The sequence below is a fragment of the Corythoichthys intestinalis genome, chromosome 7 (genome assembly GCF_030265065.1).
Source record: "Corythoichthys intestinalis isolate RoL2023-P3 chromosome 7, ASM3026506v1, whole genome shotgun sequence".
NCBI lineage: Eukaryota > Metazoa > Chordata > Actinopteri > Syngnathiformes > Syngnathidae > Corythoichthys > Corythoichthys intestinalis.
Genome location: NC_080401.1, coordinates 24,276,614 through 24,297,651, shown reverse-complemented (window position 1 = coordinate 24,297,651; position 21,038 = coordinate 24,276,614). Strand labels below are relative to the sequence as shown.

The following is a 21,038-nucleotide window of genomic DNA, read 5'->3' as shown; positions in this document are numbered from 1 at the left end:
CGCCTTATAAAAAACGGGACCTTCATTTCCTATCACTAAGAAGAGAAGCTAAGGGTGTGTTTGCCAGTTCTTCTGGGCTGCAAAGCAAGATTATATGAATAAAAATGTTTGCTTTGTAACAGGAATGCATTAACAAAAGCATTAGCACATAAAAATCCATAAATAAGAGACTTCTTTAGCATAGAGGAACTCTACTTTCCAATATTTTGAACTGTTTCATGCGTAAAAATATAAATATATCATACCCTCTACATGTTAAAAACATTTTTGAAAAGATCAATTAACAATTTGCTGTGAATATACATTGATATACATAGATATTTAGAAATGCTACAACTCAGCACACCAAGACACAGTGGTGAAACGAAGAGCACCACACATGAAATTGCTGGAAAAAAATATGCAAGATTAGTAAATACCACTCTTGGTTCAGAAACTAACTATAATTCAGGTTTCATACAATGGTGTAAATATTACATTGAATTTGAAACCAAATTAAATTAAACTGAACTTGTGCTCCACATCTATGTGCATGTGTTGTGGACCCTTCCGTTTAGTTACAAGTGTTTGTTTTGTTTGCTTTGCTTAAATTAAATGAAACTAGTTTAATACATCCAAATAATATTCTAACAGCTGATGACCAGTATTATCTACTCTCAATGTGTTTTCTTCAGTCAGAAAAGTAATAGTTAAAAAAGATTAATCACGATAAAAAGTGCACTAATTAGGGGTGTAATAAATAAAAAATCGACACCACTAATTGTAATGTTAGTTTATTGTTCATTGTGTTTCTTCATTTGTAATGTTTGTTTTGTTTTTCAGTTTTGCAAAACGCACAAGTGCACTTAGTGCACTTTTTATTGTCGCTTTTGGTTACGTAACAACTGGCCGAACGGACTTATGACGTTCATGAGTGTAAAGAGGTGTCCCAATTCGTAGGCCTGACGTTTCAAGCCCTACTCCTTATTGCTTCGTTTGAAGGGCCAAGGGGTGGGGGAAGAAAAATATAAATGGGATACGGCCGGTGGTGCATAAGTAATGGCCACATTTACAAAACAAAGGCTAGGCTCGGCTTGGGGGCGGATCCCAGGACACCCTTGGTAATATTAGGGAGCACCAAAACCCCTGATACTTATAGTGTTAATGAAAACATAAAGGTCAAATTTTGGCAAGACAAAAGCTTTGTCGCCTACAGAAAGTAGTGTGAAAATTGAACAAAAAATGTATTTCAAATACAAAAATATGTTACATAACATAAGCAAATTAAGTAGTGGTGCTGTGAGATCCAAATGTAATATTTTGTATGACTTCCATGGGCTGGAAGGACTGCATCCATGCGGTTCGGCAAGGATTCATACAATTTATTGATGAAGTCATCAGGAACATCAAAGAAAGCAGTTTTGCATGCCTCACAGAGTTCATCAAAATTATTCGGTTTCGTCTTCCATGCTTCCTCTTTCATCCTACCCCAGACATGCTCAATGATGTTCATGTCTGGTGACTGGCCTAGCCAGTCCTGGAGGATGTTGATCTTTTTCCACTGCAGCAGAGCTCCATGAGACCTGGTCACCTGAAGTCCCTGGGTGTACTGTACCTTGACCAATGAAACAGCACTGACAAGCACAGACTGACCTTGGAGAATCTTTTAATTCATATGGATTAGTGACTTGATTTTGACCATGTTAGAATGATCTCCACAATGACACTTTTTGTTAAATGTTTAACAATGTGACATAATTCCACCTTCTTGACTTTTGTGTGAATGGACATGTGTTTCACTGCTTAAAACAGACAGGGGAATGTTGCTTCCGGGGATGTTTTTGTCCATACTCCTTGCTCTGGTTTCGACAGCCTTTAAGCATAGTTTGGAGCAAACCGTTGTAAACTTTCTAACTTTGCAACTCTAAAACAAATTTTACACCGGCACTCCGCTGTATGCCAGCTCCATGAGTCCGCAGCAGGAAATTAACTTAAGGCAGAGTGGACATTTATCACTTGTCAGCAACAAAACCAGTTCGTGAGTATGTTTTAACGAATAGGCAAATTTACATGTGAGTGGAGGAGAAATATAATGGCACTGACTCAAATTTAGTAAGACGTGCAAGGATTCAGGATAGCGTGGGGAAGGGACGCAATGCCTGTCTCTCTTTCTCCCTCTTCCCTTCTTCACACTTTCCCCGCCAGCTGTTTTATCCCTTTGTTGGGGTATAACATTTAGATTTTTTGCAATCTCACACGTCATTGTTGATGCCTCAGTTTGTCTTGTTGCAAGTTACCAGCCTATGCGTACATTTGGTTTTAACTCGCCTTGAAGGAGTGCCACGATTCTATCGTCTCACCAGAGAGACCGGATCATGACTCTGAGTATCGCGATTTTGGTTTCGATACATGTATCGTTATGGCCTTACTGCGCACACAGAACCCCGCTATTTTTGTATAGTTGTGAAATAGCGAAGCTTGGTGTCATTTTTCAGAAGATTGCAGTCCGTGTCTCCGCCGTGGGTAAGTCATCACATGCATTGCCAATGCCCACAAGCTTCCGACTGCCACACCTTCTCCACCGGAGGCCAGTGACAGAAAATTATACAAATTGGCTCTAGTAAACTGCATATTAATGAGAAACAGGATTTTGGCTGAGGAGACGGAAAAGGATCACCTAAAATGGCTTAGAAAATCACATTCTGGGGCACTTTCAACGTAAATTGTCATGCCAACCTGGTAAAATGGTATCCAATGTTATGAAAAATAATGTTAAAAAATTGAGGTCAGGTGCATCTTTAAAGCCGCAGGTTTCAAAGGGAGAGAAAAAAAGTGGTTTATAGTCTGAAAAATACGGTACAAGATTAATATTACATTGTTTTACTTAGGTGCATGTCTTTGAATCTATGTTCTCACTGTACTTGTATGATAAGGGGAATTTAAGGTTGAGGCAAAAAAATATAACACATAGTACTGTACTAACACTGTTACAGTGTGTGTGCACATGTTGTTCTCCATGTGTGTTTGCATAGCCTTCTAGCTATTCTGACACTGATATGACAGCTCGGATTAAGGAGATTCAGCCTAAAGCATCTTCTCTGGTCACAGAATTTCTGTGTCATATCATACAGTATAATGGTTTCTTCTTCAAAGAAACAATGAGCCTGTTTGACTCAAAAACAGCATTTAACACATTAGAAGTCTGCATTTTGTTCACCTTGAATTCAGAAGATTGAACTGTTTAATATTGACCATTACTCAGCCTAGTTTTATCATTAAATGTACGGAACAGACAAACATCTGCTGAATTGTTAATTTTTTTGGCCTTTAAAAGACATATCAAAAGCAAATATTCAACTTTTTCTGTGTCTCTCATATAAAATATTTACACCTAACCTTTACATATGAATAAGAGATGCTTCATGACCTACATGCAGCAAAGACAAGATGGAGTGAGAGAATAATGAATATAAATATCTATTCTTCCGTGGTCAGACAGCTCTTCACCACTGAGTGGTGGTTAAATGAAATGTGATTTTAGCAGGTTGCCTTTTTTTTTTTTTTTTTTTTTTTAAAATCCTTAAACTTTTACCACCTTAAACGTGCTACTTAGTGCAAGAGGTATATCACCAATTTGATTAAAAAAGAGTCTTTGGACAAGGATGCAATGTTTGCCAACATTACAAGTCTTTCACAATTTTATTTAAGATGCTTCGATCGATTTAATTAGCATTTATGTGCAGATGTAACAATTACTTGTTTCTCCTAGAGCCATAAAAATGCAAAAGCAATGTTGACATGTTTGACAATTTGTTATTGAAACCTTTCAGACATTCGAATTAAAAAACGGCATATGTAAAAGATTATGTTGATCGATTTGAGGGGATAGTTGTTTAACAAGTCGATGTATCAATCAAAATTTATGTATGTATTATGTATTTATGTATTAATACAATACACAGAATACAATATGCAGCCTTGAAAGTCGTTTTTCCGAGGACAGTTAAACCAAAAACTAAAATTACCATTTATAAGGCAAATTATTGCAATAATGCCATAAATATTCTCTCATTAAACTATTTGCAATACAAAAACACGGGAAAACATTGTGGTTATATATTAATAAACATCAATATTGTCTTTGTCACTCTTGGACAGATGTATTTGCATTATTTATAACGTGCAAAACATTTAATCAAAAATAATTTTGAGGCAGGATTGATATTGAATGAAATCGTTAAAGTGCAAACAGTGAATGAACTTTCGTTCATTCGCTGCCACCATCCCAGTTCAAATGGATTGGATGTCTACTAGTGATAAACGCATTCCAATTCACAGCAGAAACTTGTTTTTCCTGTTTATTAATTTTTTTGTAGATTATCCTAGAATGATTTCCTGACCAATGTATCAAAAATCATTGTATCGCCATATCGTCAGATCATCGTTATCGGGAGCCTTGTATCGCAAATCGTATTGTATCGTGAGGTACTAAGAGGTTCCCACTCCTAGTAAACATGTATCAGGGAAAAAAAAAACATAAGGTGCAAAACATTGCATAAAATGAAACAAAACTTAAGTTTAAAATGTCTGCTTGTTTTATAAAGATTTTATAAACAACTGCTGACAGCTGGGAGGAAAAATGGAAACATTCACTCAAGCAACTAATTGCAGTTTGTTTTTTGTGTGTAAAGGGTACTATTTAACCGCAACATCTTGCAGCAGTAATGAAAACAGGTAAAATGTAATTTTGTGGATCTCGTCCTTTATTCAGTGGACAGTTTCTTTCATTTCTGCCGAAGTAAATTCTGCGATCACGGATTCCTGGGAGGGGGGGCTAGCTGAAGGTGAAACCATGTCGTATCTTATACTCACAGTGTGGTCCATAAATATGAATTAATATAAATCATGTTAACTGAATATTTTTGTATCTCACATCTCTTCCTTGTGACACTATACTGTATGATTCCACTTTGATCTGGTAGCCGTCTCTCTATCATCTCCAAGGCACTACTAAACATAATTATACAATACCTATCATATAAAATGTATTGCTTTTGCACTCTTTTCACTGTCTTAACCTTCATACAACAGACTAAACAATAATGCACAAATTGTTGCTTTCTAGAAGTCTCGATAGCAGAGGATACAGTAAATGCAAGTTGAATCTTGTTTTAAATTGTGGGAAGCATTTGAATTTGTTTCCAAGTGCCCACGCTGGCGCAGTTTGGTAGAAGAATGAATAATTAACAGTTGCCTTCTGGTCATGTTTTTCATCAGTGTCCACATCCAAAGGTGAACAGCACTGTGCTGAGCTCACCATTGACAAGCTCCTTACAGCGAGAGCTGTTCCATTTCTCTCTGACTGACCAAATAATTTTAAATCTTTGGATATCTTTTTGACTGCCCACATCTGCTGACACACACCAAAGATAATACAAAGTAGTTTTTGTTCTGTTGTTGGGAAATAAATGTAGGTAATTTGAAATCAAATGTTTATGACAAGTATAAATAACAATGTCTACATTTAACCTGCTGCACCCTGAGCAATATGGCAAAACCTGACTGAACTCTTCACGAGATTTTGCAACTGTTTTCATTAATAGCCAATCGCCAAACCACTGGTTTTGCTGTTTTTTTATCCAAAATCTGAATTGCAGTTATTCAATGTTGCAACGAGCCATCAATCTACATTCACTCACGTTAAAAAAAATAAAAAAACATAGATTCCTAGGTTTTTATGAAGGTGGGTGGGTCAGCTACCTCCCTGCTGGCCAAAACCTAGAAACACAATCCACACTATACCGCCTAAAGTATTTGTTCACTGGCCGTGACTCGCTTGTGAATTCAAGTGATATCCCATTTATAATCCATAGGACCTTTGTCTGCCTTCTGCTGCTGTAACAACTTCAAGTCTGCTGGGAATAATTTTCACATGGATTAGAAGTGCCTTTATAGAAACCCTTTCAGAAGTGTATTTGTGAGGTCAAACAGGCATTTAGATGACTAGGCCTAATTCTCCTTTTAGTTATCTCAATAGTGTTCTAGTGGCCTGAATTTAGGACTTTGTTAAAAAAAAAAAACAAACAGTCAGGTTAATCTAAACCAGGGGTCTCCAAACTATTCCACATCGGGCAGCAGTGGGTGCTGGATTTCTTTCCAACAAAACAGGATGACACCTTTGCACCAATCTGGTGTCTCTCAAGTGTAATCAGCTTATTGTAGTTAGGTGCTGCTTGTTTTAGCAGAAACCTTATTGGTTAAATGGTCCATGCTTGATCGATAGGAACAAAAACCAGGACCCACAATGGCCCTTGATGCCTGTTGTGGACACCCTTGATCTACACCAAACTCATCCATGTCTTTTCCTTACTTTGCACATTGGTGCATAGTCATTTTGGACACGCATTACCCTAACTGATCGCACAACATTGCATTGTCTCAAACTTGCCAAAATATTGGTCCAATGAAAGAACACAATTCTAAACCTGCACCTTTGTTCGAACAGTTTGGTGATAGTATGTTTTGATTAGGCTAGAGACTGTCTTTCTGATCTGGCAACCCTGTGGTGCAGCGCGTCGTGCCTGATCTCCATACTTGAGCGTCGATGTGCACTGAGCTTAAAACAGTAACAATTATTTATTTCTTTTGGACTAGTCCACAGGCCGGTGGTTGGGGACCACTGCACTAAAGTGTTGGTCATGTCTTGATCTCGGTGAGTTCAGGTCTCAGGCATATCTTGGTCCTGTGTAGTGTGGTCTTGAGCACAACACTGGTTTACATAAAGATGCATGAAAACACACATAAGTGTGTTGTGGTATGAATACAGTTAAATGAATGCTTCCCAAGGGAAGAGGAAGATTGTATTTTGGATGAAAAGGATGTCTGAATGAAAGAGGGGAAACTCACGAGAAAAGTGTTGAGAGATCTTGAGGTTTCTTGTTCTTATACAATTTGTGAGATATTGTTAAAGGGATCCACGGATAGAAAGGCTTGTTGTTCTTAATAGATAAACGTCATCATGAGTTAAAATTTGATATTGAAACCCCTCGTGATGTTTTCGTTGTCATACAATTTCTAAAATCAGTTTACCTAGTCGGTCGCCATTGTTGTTGATGTCGCATAGCGGTGACGTCACATGGTTACGCTTCCAGAATATGACTGTAGCGACATAAACAGGTCATCTTTTCAACCCTTTCAATTTGAACCAGAGAGGAACGTTAATTAGCATGACAGCACTGTCGATATTTCATGAAACGAGTAGCAAAAGTAAAATAAACATGAAAGACTAGATGAGAGTAGGACAAAACCGGTGCTTTGCCAAAATGAACTACACCGGCGAAATGTCCTACAAGAGACAAATTTGACACCCAAAGTACTACCGGTCGCTTTCGGCTTGTTTTGTTTAGATGCATACAGACGGAATTATGCATCTGAATACGGCGCATACATTGCGCGCATAAAACATAGCACCCTCCATAGGTCAAAACATGTACTAAATATTATAGCAATATTTTATGTGTTTTTAATAGCATATTTCAGTAAAAGAGAACAATTGTGGCTTATTAGAGCCTATAAGTCTTTAATTCCGAGGTTCGCTTTAATATTTATAATAACTGTATGTATATATAGCATTGGGAAAACATTTTTTTGAGGGACAGACTAATGGCTCGGAGCCTCAGGTGAAGCTGTGAGTAGAGGAGTCCGACAGTGAGCAAAAGGCTCAGAAACCAAGAGGGTGGGTGTGTGCACTTGCGTGTGCACGTATTTTTGCGTGCGTGTACGGAGAGAGATGTGAGTGTGCGAGTGAGAAAGACTGTGTAGAGAGGGAGAGAGGGAAGTGTAAGCCAGTCACAGCATCTCTCTTTCTTACTGCACCAGGGCTGAGGGACTCTTCATCCCATTGTTTCGCTAGCTGCAGAAATAGCACCATTCCATCTGCGTAGTCATCATTTTTTAATTTGCTTTTTACTTACTGTATTGAGCTCCATCTTTGTCTTTGTGCCAACTACAAAGGATTTACACATGGGTTCGCCTGTTCCGGAATTACTGGGTACGTTTTCCAGAGGACAGTGCTTAAAAGTGGGATTTTGAATGGGACTTATAAACCTTTTAAACCTTTTTTTGTTTGCATCCTGAGTGGATTCTCCCTTGTGCACAAGTGGGTAGTTTTTTTTTTTTTTTTTTTTTTTTTTGTCCATGCTGAGAGAAGAGTTAAAGGAAAGCCTCTGCTGGACTACATCCTACTACAAGTAACAAGAACGCTTGCTTTAAAAGGCAAAGGCAGGTTACAAAATCCTTGGTCCCAATAAACACTGGAAGAAAGTGGGCTGAATCTTCCATTTTATGTGCTTCAGATTAGCAACACAAGAATTTAAATCAAGAGTTTATGAGATGAAAAAGGTCGTTGGCGAATTGTCTCTACACCTGCTCTCTGTGTGCCGCTGAATTGCTGAGGAGTCAAAGTGAGTGGAGCGCTGAGTTATTCAGCTGGCCTCTCATCGCTCCTAGAGAGTCTGTTCACCTACCTGCAAGGGAGTCGAACATTTCATTCCTTCATCAGAGCCTAAAATTTTTTTGGGTGTACATCTTTTGTCTTCAAAGTCCAGAACCTAAAACGCACATTTTGCACTCTTGGATTTATAAAACTTGCATTTCCGGAACCCATAGGTGAAAAGACAGTGTACAACATTTTGGAAGTGCTTTCTTATGCACATGGATATCTTGACACGGCCCTCCAAAGCCCTGTGTGCGCCGAGAGAATTGTGACATTATCTCCTGTGGAGATCCCCATGTTTTTTTAGCCTGTGTCTGTGTTTTGACTCTCACAATGGTTAGACATACATGAGCTCTAGACACTGACAGGAGGACCACCAAAATAAGAGAAGCTTGCTGTTAAATTACAAACACAGCAAACCCGTTGCACAATGAAACTTATGAGTTTATTCAAGATGTGAGCGACACACGAATGTTGTTTTTTGGGCAGCAAGACTCCCAGGAGGGGATATCCACTCACCAAGAAATTATTGTATTAAATAAAATGGCAACTCTGCTTAGCCATTTTAATTTTATCTTTTTGTAATAAATAGCAGCCAATATGTTCCATACATATTTAATTTCTTCAGGGAATCTGCAAAGACTGTCAAACATTTTGTTTAATACATTAAGCAGTTTCTAAGACCTCTTCCCTTGGAACCTCTTATCTCTGTCTTTGTGCAAACATCTTGTGCCCTTAGCCTCTTGGTGTTAGCCCTTTTAAAACTGGGTGATAAAGCCCACATGGTGGCAAGCAAAGCTGCGTGAACCTCACCTTAATGACAGATGCTCGCTTCACCTCGAATTCTATGCTGCATGTGGTGTAGGTTTTTCCCTCACAACTCTTTAAAGCATCGCCCCTCTTTCATAAACCATGCTGTGCCAGTGGAAAAGAAGGGCATCATCCTATCCCTTCAAAAGCCCCAACGATTTTTCTCCTGTCAGTGTTCCCTTGATTGAGACTCATCAATGTAAGAGTCAGGTGAAGGAGAGCAAGGGTGGTGTATTAAGCTCTATTAAGTGAAGGTGGCTACAGGGCCCTGGAGAAGAGTGGGAGAGGAATAGGCAATTTGCAGGTTCATGCTGTTGCCTTATGGAAGTTACACCATAGACTAGGATTACAACCCAGAACAATGAATCTGTCTGACACGACGACTGACCCGATGCTCACACTGAATAGCAGTCATGGAGACGTATTTTCCAGCAGTGCTTCAAACCACTCCTGTCCCTTAGGCTGGGGGCTAACAAAAGGCTTGGAGGCTTGCATCCTGGAAACTGCTGTTGTTGTACTCCTGACAGTGCTGATTATTGCTGGTAATTTGACAGTGATCTTCGTATTCCACTGTGCCCCACTGCTGCATCACTACAACACCAGCTACTTCATCCAGACCATGGCGTACGCAGACCTTCTAGTAGGTCTGAGCTGCTTAGTGCCAACCCTGTCTCTCCTACACTACCCGGCAAGTGTCCAGGAGCCAATCACCTGTCAAGTTTTCAGCTATATCATCTCTGTTCTCAAAAGTGTTTCAATGGCCTGTTTGGCATGTATTAGTGTGGACCGCTATTTGGCTATAACTAAACCACTATCTTACAACCAACTGGTAACGCCATGCCGGCTACGAGGCTGCATCACTCTCATATGGGTTTACTCCAGCCTAGTCTTCTTGCCCTCCTTCTTTGGTTGGGGCAAGCCTGGCTATCATGGGGACATTTTTGAATGGTGTGCGCATTCTTGGCCAACCTCAGCCATCTTTACAGGCTTTGTTGTATGTTTGCTGTATGCACCTGCTGCACTTGTGGTCTGTTTTACCTACTACCACATCTTTCGCATTTGCCAGCAGCACAATAGGGAGATCAGTGAACGACGGGCACGTTTTCCAAGTCAAGAGATGGAAACTGTTGAAGGGGATCGGGATGGGCATCAAGGAGGACATGGACCGGATCGGCGGTACGCGATGGTGCTCTTCCGAATTACAAGTGTTTTCTATATGCTCTGGCTACCCTACATTATATACTTTGTGTTGGAAAGCTCCCATGTCCTGGACAGCCCAGCTCTTTCCTTCATTACCACTTGGCTTGCAATTAGCAACAGTTTTTGCAACTGTCTCATCTACAGCCTGTCCAATAGTGTGTTTCGCTTGGGCATGCGCAGGCTCTCACAGACAATTTGCTCCTTCAGTCACTGTGCTGCTGATGACAGGGACCTTGGGAAGCCTAAACCCAGACAACGGGCAAACTCCTGCTCCATCTGAATATGTGACTTTTTAAAGTATTAAGACATGCTCTGGACATTTCAAACCACATACAGTACATCTTTTTTTTTTTTTTTTTTTTTTATTCCAAAGAGTAAAAACAAAACAAAATAAGGTGTTTTTAACTTGTGATGATACCAAACCCTTGAAGATGCTTTAAATTTTGAGTTTATCGAGTGTGAATTATTTACAGTGAAAAACATTTTCAATTAAACGCAGAGAATGCTTTACCTCTGTCTCATAGCATAGCTTCTTTATGCTACTGACTTTTTTTCCAGAAATTTTTAGAATTGATCACTACATCAAAATTACAATTTTGTTGAAATTGGCTTTGAAAAATCCCTTCCCAACAGGTCTACTCAGAGGCATTCAGAGGTTGTTAATGACTATTGATCTGTTGGCAGCTATAATAGTGTTTTTACTTTTCTAAATTGATGTAATATTTTAAGGAACTGCTGTTGAAACTCATCACGATATCTGTCACATCATTGAAGCCACTATAACATCTTACTTATACATTTTACAAACAACAAATGTTTCACTTGTTGGATATTTTGAAGTATGCAAATGCAGCTGTTTATGCAAACAGATACCCCAAAAAACTTGCAAATATCACTCAGTTCAATCCTAAGAAAACAAAAATCAATGCCCTGAGACTTTGACAAATATGCTCCTGAGATATTTATTTTTTGTTGTGATTCTCACAATTATGTTCTTAAACACAGTATACTCTTTATTCATATTTTGATTACCAAAGATGGGCAGTCAACAACATTTGGCAAATGATAGTCAAACTTTGTAATAATCTGAACTACAAATAGTTGAAATTTTAATGCTTTTCCCTGGGAAAAGAATATTCCCAAACAATACTTCTCTTGGTATTTAAACATTCAAATCCTTGTATCCATCAATTTGGTTCACTTGTCCTCACTAGCGTCGTGGGGACGGAATATCTACTGATTCTGAGACTGCTACCAAAACTCTTTGTCTTTGTCTTCAAAAGCAGTCATAATTATTGTTAGGAATTTTGAATATTTCAACGTTTGAAAACAGTGACACCTCCTCCTGTTGTGCAGAAGCTGTACATACAGTATGCACCAGTCTGTGTTGTGGGCATACAATCTGTACTGAATCATCATATTTGAACATGACCATTCTTCTCTTTCTGTTCAAAATGGTCCAGGACTCAAATTAATTCTTCCATTATTTAGCATTAGAGTGCTATTAATGTGCCATTTTCATGTTGATGCCAAACTCTGAAATTCATTCTGTATTAGTTGTTGTTGGAATTGCTATTTCAAGAAGTCGCCCATAAAAGATTTGTATAGAGCTGTCATTGGAGGACAAATTATTTGAACATGTCGATGTTTTGTCCACTTGTTTTATTCACACTTAAGGCTACATTGTTTTTTTGTTTTTGTTTGGTCATCATACATATTTTTTGCTAAAATGAGACGATTGTACAATTAATATCATATTGTGGATTTCTTCTGCTTCATCCAAAACTCCTATTCGGTGAGAAGTGACCCTTGACATTTCCCAGTTTTACCCCTTAGCCCTTGGTTTTGCGTGTTTAAGACACTGAAGGGGTATCCTAGTTCTGTGTGAAGATTACGCCATTTAACTTTACAGTCCACTCTGATGTGTCCAAAGCCATGACAGTACTGTTAATGTCATACTGACTGATCCTTATAATGATTTGTTTTTACTGATTAGTTTGCTAATAACATAGTATAGTTTGAAAATTTCAAATCTGTAAAATTACGTAAGACCAATTACTTATTATAGCAGGCTAAACAGTAGTAGGAGTCCTATTCGGCACAGGAGATTTAAGTACTGTAGTTCCATTATCAGAGTTGGTATTCTGCCTTTAAGTGGGTATATGTTAAATTGTCTGATGTCAGAACTGTATCTTCAAAAATATACATAAATAGACCTAGTCTAGATTTTGTGGCATCTGTGGCAACATGGCATACCTGAGGAATACCAGTTGATTAACACAGAATAGCTGTGTTAAATGTTATCTTCTCTGTTGATGAATTTTGATCAAATGTGCTCAGAAAACGGTGATAGTGCTATGGAGTAGATCATTTACTGGGCCTGGATTTTGTTTACAGTTATGGTAACAACAAAGTAAGATTTGTCCAGAACTTCTGCGACTTAGTTGTTACTAAATATTATACAATTCGAAACGTGCTTGTCCAACTGGATATTCAGTATTTGGTAAAAGGGTTCCTGAATTATGATTGTTGTGACTTTTAAAGGGTAATGTGAATTTGTGTGTTTGGCTAACAGTTTAAAACATTCAGGGCCCTTTTAATTCACAGTTGAAAGCAATGTCTGTATTTAAAAAATCCATTAGGAAATCCAAGCAATTTAAAGTGCAAAAATGTTATTTTGGAATTGTTAAATTCAGTATTTATTTAAAAAACCATATGTGTAAACAACAATCTGTAAATGCCTATACTGTAAAGTCTGTGCGTGTTTCAAACCTGTTGTACAGCAAATAAAATAAAATAAAAATAACCTACTCATTGTATTAAATGAATAGGCCTCTAATGTTTTGACTATAGGAAGCAGTCTGTTGTTAGCACAGTATCTATTTTTTTATTTTGGAAATTTTGTCAAAGGCATCTGTTTTGCTATTGTTGCCAACCAAATAAAGGTGACAATAACATTAACTTCACATGTGATACTTGGCTGCTCAATATATTTTAAATAATTTAGTGCAGTGAACTAAAGTGTTCATGAGCTTGTGCTCTTACTGATGCTCTAAGTGCAGATTTGTAAAATAAAAATGCTTTTGCAACACAATTGCTTTGTTTTAATGAAGAAGTAAAGTAATAGTTGTTGTAACATTTTTATAGGATCTAGTTAAGTCCATCAGTATTGGAATTTAGAAAACATGAGTTCAGTTCCCTCGTTATTTTGAGGGTGAAATCAAACAAGCAAGGTCTGCTTGAATTGCAGAAACAATTGGAGCAAATTTGTATGGATGCCTTCCACTTTTTAAGAACCAAAAGTAATGAGAAAATTTTGATTCCTCTGTTATCGGCAGTGCTAATCCTGACAAGGATCGCAGGGGTGCTGCAGCCATTTATACTCTGCAACACTCCCGGAAAAGGCGGAAGAGAAAGTTTTGTCGAAAGTACAGTACAGTACTGTAACATGTTTTGAACTTTTGTTCGAATTAAAAAAAAAAAAAAAATATATATATATATATATATATATATATATATATATATATATATATATATATATATATATATGTGATTGGGACATCCCTACTCTGAACTGGTTACCAGCCAGTCACTGAGCACAAACAAACAAGAAATCATTCACGGCCACATTTACGTCTATGGACATTTTATAGTGTTCAATACACCTTGCAGGCTTGTTTTTTTTAGATCTGAGTGGGAGTGGTGCATGGAGTATCTAGGGGAAGGCCTCACAGGTACAAGAAGAGCATATACGTAAACGCCATACTGGAAGCCCAGTTTCGGATATGACCCCTTGATTTCAGAACTATAAGACATATAAGCTAAGCAGATTGGCCAAATTAATAATCATATCAAAGTTTAACATTATAGTACTGTGTTGCAAATCCTTTGTAGTCAATCAAAAGCATGAAGTGCCTGCTAAAAGCTTTGAATAGCTTCTTTGGAGTGTCCTATTCGCCCATCTTAACATGTGAACTGCTAGCGTATGATCATGTACTGTATTTGATGATGTGTGAATGAACTGAAACTGAAACTGGAAAAAAAAAAAAAAAGTTGAATGCCCAGACATCAATCACCAGATGATGGATTTCAACCCCGGTGCTCTTCCAGTTCGAAGATTGTCCTCAGTTCCTGGTTTTCTCGGGAAATTTTCCTTTCAGTTTTGAACAGTGAATTGCATGTTCAATCAGATCCCAGTCAGGTGATTGACTTGGCCATTGCATTACATCCAAATTCTTAGACCGCTCTTATTGAGCTTTGTATCGTTGTCCATCTGCGCTGTAAAGCTTAGTCAAATGTGTACATTTGGCTGTATATGAGTTGATTATATTGCCTAAAACGCATTAGAATTCACCCTGCTGCTTTTGTCAACAGTCCCATCATCAATAAATACAAAGGAACCAGTTCTATTGACCGCTACTCTACCTGTATACATGACCACCTGCCCACGTCTGACCCAATATTGTCAAACCATCACTGAGAAAGTCCCACATTTCACTCACAGTTATAATTGTGTAGCATTCTTTTAAATAAAGCTTGAACGTGTTTGTTTTTAAGAACAAGTGTATTCATCGAAATAACTTTAATTATTCTTTTTCATCTCTAAAAGACAGTATGTTATGCTACTTCCACAAAAAAAAAAGCCATGCTCTTACTATTCAGGCAAGCCAACAGCAGCTTCCAAGCTGAGAGATGCTAAGTATTCAAAACCTCCACTATATAAGGAATTCCCTTTTATTTCCAAAATGGGCAACATGCACTGCTTCCTGCAGCTTTTCCTCATCTTTCCGTTTTTAATTGAGCCAGACCATCTGACCTTCTTTGAGGTGGGGAAGTCATGATTTGAGGGGAAGCCGCTTCTTATGTGAATCTGCTTGCCACGTGGTGGGTGCATTGCAGCATTTTTATTTCTTTTCAAAACTAGCTGTTCCAATGAAATGAGAAGCTAAATAATTTCAGGATTTTAAATATCATGGGCTAGTTACAGTTATGATAATAGAGAAATATGTGTGATTCCAGGAAGTTCTTGATTGCTATTTAGCACTTTTACACCCTAATCATTTTTTGGACTGTGTTCTGAAGTTTACTAAAAAAAAATGTTCCCACAAAAAGCTGTGCATATTTTTCCAGAAGCTCTAAGTTATGTTCATACCGAACACAAAAAGTTGATTTGCATTGCGTTTGCTGCTGGAGTTTGGTCGTTCCTGTTATATTATAATCATAGTTGCTTCTCCACACCACAGCTGAAAAGACAAAGACAACATATCTAGACAATCAGGTGGCCAGCAGTTGTTCTTAAACATTGGCTTTTGCCTTCTTGGTTCATAATTCAGTGGTTATAAATAAATACTATATTTACTGTACTTGTTTATAACCCCTGAACGGTTCAGTTCAACAATTCACAATTTTCCATTGTCTGCTCTTTTTTGGCTCAGCCCCTATACTAAGTGAGAGCTGTCTGTGTTGTGGAACAGCCACCTGTACTTTCACTTTCCCACTGTGTGTGAGACAATGCATATTCTTGAATTTGATGCCAATTGGATGTGACAACAGGATTCACGACTTGAAGTTCAATTTTTCCAATAAGAGGAAAGGGCAAAATAGCGGATTTTCATATGTTGCATTGCATCAAACTCATCATTTGCGCCACCCGACGCAGAGCCATGCCTGTATTTACAGTGATCCCTCTCTACTTCGTGCTTCAAACTTCGCACCCTAGGTCCACCGCAAATTTCTTTTAGATTAACAAATAAATAAATAAATAAATACAGTATTTTATAGACCCGTCCTCATCCTATCAACTAATCTCCCACTCTCACTCCTGCCGCTTTTCTTGGTCAGGCAGTGCACTGGAGTTGCTTATTAAAGTTAACCATGATTGACCGACAGTTAAGGTATGATCTTGCAAGAGACGCTTGTAAGTCGAGACTTCAAAGCGCTGCATGCGTCAACATTGTTTAACTTGTTAAACAGTTGCTGTGGCAACTCATTGTGTGTAAGTGAGCAGCTTGAGCGGATTTGAGTGGACTCACTCAATGAAGCCTTTAATAAAGACTCATTTATCAACTAGTGTAAAATTGATTGGGCGTTTACTTTTTTTCTTGTTAAAAATAATTCGGTGGGACAGTAACATGTTTAAAACTCATCATAATAATTACATTTGAAGTGCTTAAAAACCATTTATTAAAAAATAAAATAAAAAAATATATATATATATAAGTTTGGGTTTTTTAATTATACTTCAAGGGAAAAAGTGAAAAAACATGTCTTACAATATATATCTCTTTCCAATAAATAATAAATAAATAAATCTGAACAAATACATTGAACACACAAAGAAAAAAAATGAGTGGGCTGGGCGGCGCTACTTCAGTTTTTCACTTATAGCAGCGGGTTCTGGTTCCCATTAACCACGAAAAACGAGGGATCACTGTAGTTAACGTCATACTTGCAGTATATCAATAAATTCTCAAATATATATATATTTTTATGATTATATATGAACTATTGTACCTAAAATATTTGGATGGATATCCTGTCCTGACATATTATTTAGGTTTCTTGAGAGAAAAAAAACAACAACAAATATCTGGCTAGATCCTTCTAATTACCTTGTGTAACTTCTCAAACTATCGACAGATGTAACAAATCATGTTGACGGACAATGTAGGATGAATCAGAAGTCTTCTATTTACCTTAAACTTTCGGCTACTAGATCTTTGCTGGAAAATGCAATGGCAGCTTCTCGATTCCTCACTCAATTTAGTTGCATTAGATGACACTAAACAGTTAAATGAAAGTTTATAGTGTAAATCAAGGGTTCCCCATACTTTGATTGCAACGCTAGTGCGGGTAGCTTGCGGAATCTTTTTTTTTTTTAAATACACATAGTGAGTAACATAACCTCCTCACACAACATAATTAACCAAGTGCATAAAAAAATTGAGCACAAAAGGCACACCTGCTATAAATGATCTAAAAAACAGTTGCTCATTTTCTTTGTTTTAGTAACATGGGGCATAGACCTCATAATGATATTGACGGGGCGCGGGGCCAATAAATAGCGGGCCTATCGCCGTCAAAGCTGACCGAGTGGAAGCACAGACAAAGAGCTTTTTACGTAAAAAAATCTTGTGAATAAATGCGTAAGTCCCATTCTCTATAGATATGGACGTAAAACAGTCTTGATTCTTTGTTAAAAGAGCATCGAACCGGGCTGTTAGCATTTATTTTACGTAAATATGTCGAATGTGCTGCTAGTCTATAAGCCACTGTAGCTTCGCCGTATCATCACAAAGAGCTTTTTCCGTTGAAAATTCTTGTGAATAAATGCTTAAATCCCTGAATTCTTTATAGATATGGACGTAAAACAGTCTCGATTCTTTGTCAAAAGAGCAAAGAACTGGGCAGTTAGCATTTATTTTCCATAAATATGCCAAATGTGCTGCTCGTCTTTTAGCCACTGTAGCGCCCCCTTATCATCATAAAGAGCTTTTTCCGTTGAAATTTTAGATTAAAAGCACATCAAAATGTATGTATATCTTTTTTAGATGAGCATGGTAAAACTTATGCAATTGTAAAATTGATTGAATTTATATCTGGTGTGTCATTTAAAGTGAGTGACTTTTGGTTTTGGAGATTAGGTTTCGGGTGCTCAAAACAGCTGCAGTAGTCTCTCGTTTACCGTTTGACATGTTGGTCACTTAACTGATTAACAGGCCAGGACGTTGCATTTGTGCTGTTCCTGTCAGGTCCCTGGTACATCATGCCAAGTTGCAGCAGTATTATTCTGTCTCTGCTACCATTGGGCTGATAAATAGGTGCATGAATAATTAGTTTATTATTTTTAATTGTTGTTTTCTGTGACCTGGTTTTGTTGTTGTTTTACTGGGATGGTTGTTGACTGTTTTTAGTTGTTGCAGGCTGTTAAAAGATTTAAGCTGTAGGCATAGACTTCATAATATTTTGACGGGACATGGGCCGCGGGGCAGATTCATAGGGGGCCTATCTCCGTCAAAGCTGACCGAGTGGAAACACAGACAAAGGGCTTTTTCCAATGAAAATTCTTGTGAATAAATGCTTAAATCCCTGAATTCTTTGTGGATATGAATTGACGCAAAACAATCTCGATTCTTGGTTAAAAGCAAAACAACCATGCAGTTAGCTTGTATTTTACGTAAATATTGGGAACTGTGATAGTCAGTAAGGAAATTAGCGGCCGCTATATGTAAACAAAGAGCTTTTTGCAGGGAAAAAAATCTTGTGAATAAATGCTTAAATCCCTGAATTCTTAATAGATATGGGTGTAAAACAGTCTCGATTCATGGTTAAAAGCAAAAGACTGTGCAGATGCATTTATTTTACGTAAATATTGCTAACTATGACGCCAATGCCGTAGCGTCTAATTTCTCCCATTGATTTTTTTCACGTTTCAAAATACATGCATGGTAGAATGTGAGCAGGCCCCCTACTTGAAGGCGAGGCGCAGTGTATGACGGATGTGACCCGTCAATATCATTATGAAATCTATGCATGGGGAATCCCAAATTTATCAGTACAAGATTAACTTTAGCTAATTCCACAGCCATTTTAAGCATTCTCGCGGAATTTGTAAGGATTTTCCATAATAATACCGTCAGTTTTAGCATGGCACGTTTCTATCCAAAGATACTTACCTCTGATTGGTCTGCGTTCGTGCAATCTTGAGTCTGTAGTTGTAAAACACACCATATGACTCAAACACTTTTTTATGGATTCACAGGGTAGGGCAAGAGCCCCCAATTTTTTGCTCCCCTTCCCCCTTTAAACCTGTCCTGTTCACCTGCTAAGACACTGAGAATGGGAATCTCTGTCTTTATAGACCCTACCCACCGACGTCACAAAACCACGTGCTCGCTGTATGGTTCCGCCCACTTGTCCGTCATTTTGTCTCTGTATTAGCATTGGTTTCAATTGATCGAGGAATTTAAAATGCATTTCATGGAAGACCCGGTGCTTTCTGATGCCGTAAACTCAATGGATGTGTTGCATAAAAGGCGTTATGTGGAAAAGCTTCGTTCTATACAGTCGCCAGATCCATATTTGATGCCCAAATCGATGTTTTTCGACCCACTGTCTTCGCCCTGTCTGCCTGACATCTGCTACGCTGATATTTACAATTATCTTGTCCACACAAAATCAGCCTATTCTCACGAAAATTTGAAAAACTTCAAGAGCTTGGAGGCTTATAAATACTTCGTTGCTGGTTGGGTGAAACAGGTCCTCGTCCACGAAAATTCGGCAGGAATCTATCTTGTGCTTGGAAAGGTGAGTTACGAAATTTTCAATTCAAAATCTTTTGTTATTGCTAACATCCACTGTCAAGTCTAATGTATTTCATGTCGTTTGTCAATGGAGTTAAGGCTTTTAATGTTCATATGGTTTAGCGATAGCACTCTCACTACATACATACGTGTATGTTGTCGGCGATTAGCCTAGCAATGATCTTAATTGTGGTTATTTGTCAGCCCAAAACCCTCTAAGTATATCTTAAATGCATCTTACCGGATATAAAATGACAACTACATAGTCTGTGGTGATTTTTTTGGTGCCCAGTTCTCACGTCGAATTGCAGCCGTCCATTTCGCTCTCCTCTTTGGATCCCTCGGAATACGGTAAAACTTCAAGTCTCTCCTTCCATCTTCTCTGTTAGTGCAACCAACAGCCACACATGCCTTCACCATTTTGATTATTAATGTTAAGGAGCAGAAAAACACGCCGTAAATAGGAGGAATGTACGTAGCCGTAACAGGTTAACACTATGTTTTGACGGACAATTGGGCGGTACCGTTCAGGAGAGCGGAGTTGTGACGTCACGTGGGTAGGGTCTATAGGCTGAGGATCTTTAATGTGCCACATGGGTGTTTGGTGATATTGTGTTATTAGGAGGAAGTGGACAGAAAAATGGTTTTGGGGGGGCAAAGAAAAAGGGAAAACTAAAGGATAAATAAAAATAAAAGAAAATAAATCTTGGCTCCTCTTCAACGAGAACATTCAACCATTTTGGGCGTCTAACACACATGTGCGCAATACAAATGAATATAAATCGTTGCAGAAAAAATATTGTGTCATCAGCATGATTAGGAAAGACATATTTCCAAGATCCAGCAGATATGGTCAACAGATCTGTGTTTGTTTCCGAAAACGTGCTTTTAAGGAATTTTGTCAGCATCTGAAGGGCTTAATTTGAAATACCCGGACATATAATTACCTTCTAAGTAATTACTGTATAAGATTACTTACATTCACCAGACTCTGTCTCTTTTACACTAATACTGTAGACCATTTGTTTCACATGTAGGTTTGCGTAATGTTACCAAAAATAATGACAGCACAAACAATGTAATATTCCATTGTTTGAATTTGAATAATTTGGTCAAAAATTAATATGAAACCATTGATAACATGTAGTTACACAAACAAAAGCCTTTAAAGATGGATTAATGAAACATTTTGGATTGAATACTAGTATATATCACCTTCACCCAGTAAAGAGCTGAGAGTGGTGTGTATGGCT

The 21,038-nt window shown here is 37.9% G+C and overlaps 2 protein-coding genes across 2 annotated transcripts in view; both read left to right on the top strand.

Annotated features, from left to right (window-relative positions):
• rabgap1l (RAB GTPase activating protein 1-like) overlaps window positions 1-21,038 on the top strand; it is a 164,483-nt gene that overhangs the window by 54,096 nt on the left and 89,349 nt on the right. The gene's annotated exons all lie outside the window — the stretch shown is intronic.
• On the top strand, window positions 6,252-13,911 carry gpr52 (G protein-coupled receptor 52). Its single transcript, XM_057840618.1, has one exon. The coding sequence runs from the start codon at window positions 9,645-9,647 to the stop codon at window positions 10,761-10,763; it is 1,119 nt and encodes a 372-aa protein (XP_057696601.1). The 5' UTR covers window positions 6,252-9,644; the 3' UTR covers window positions 10,764-13,911.

Excerpts from the sequence above, each read along its gene's own strand:
- gpr52 (XM_057840618.1), top strand. The coding sequence starts at position 9,645 with ATGAATCTGTCTGACACGACGACTGACCCGATGCTCACACTGAATAGC.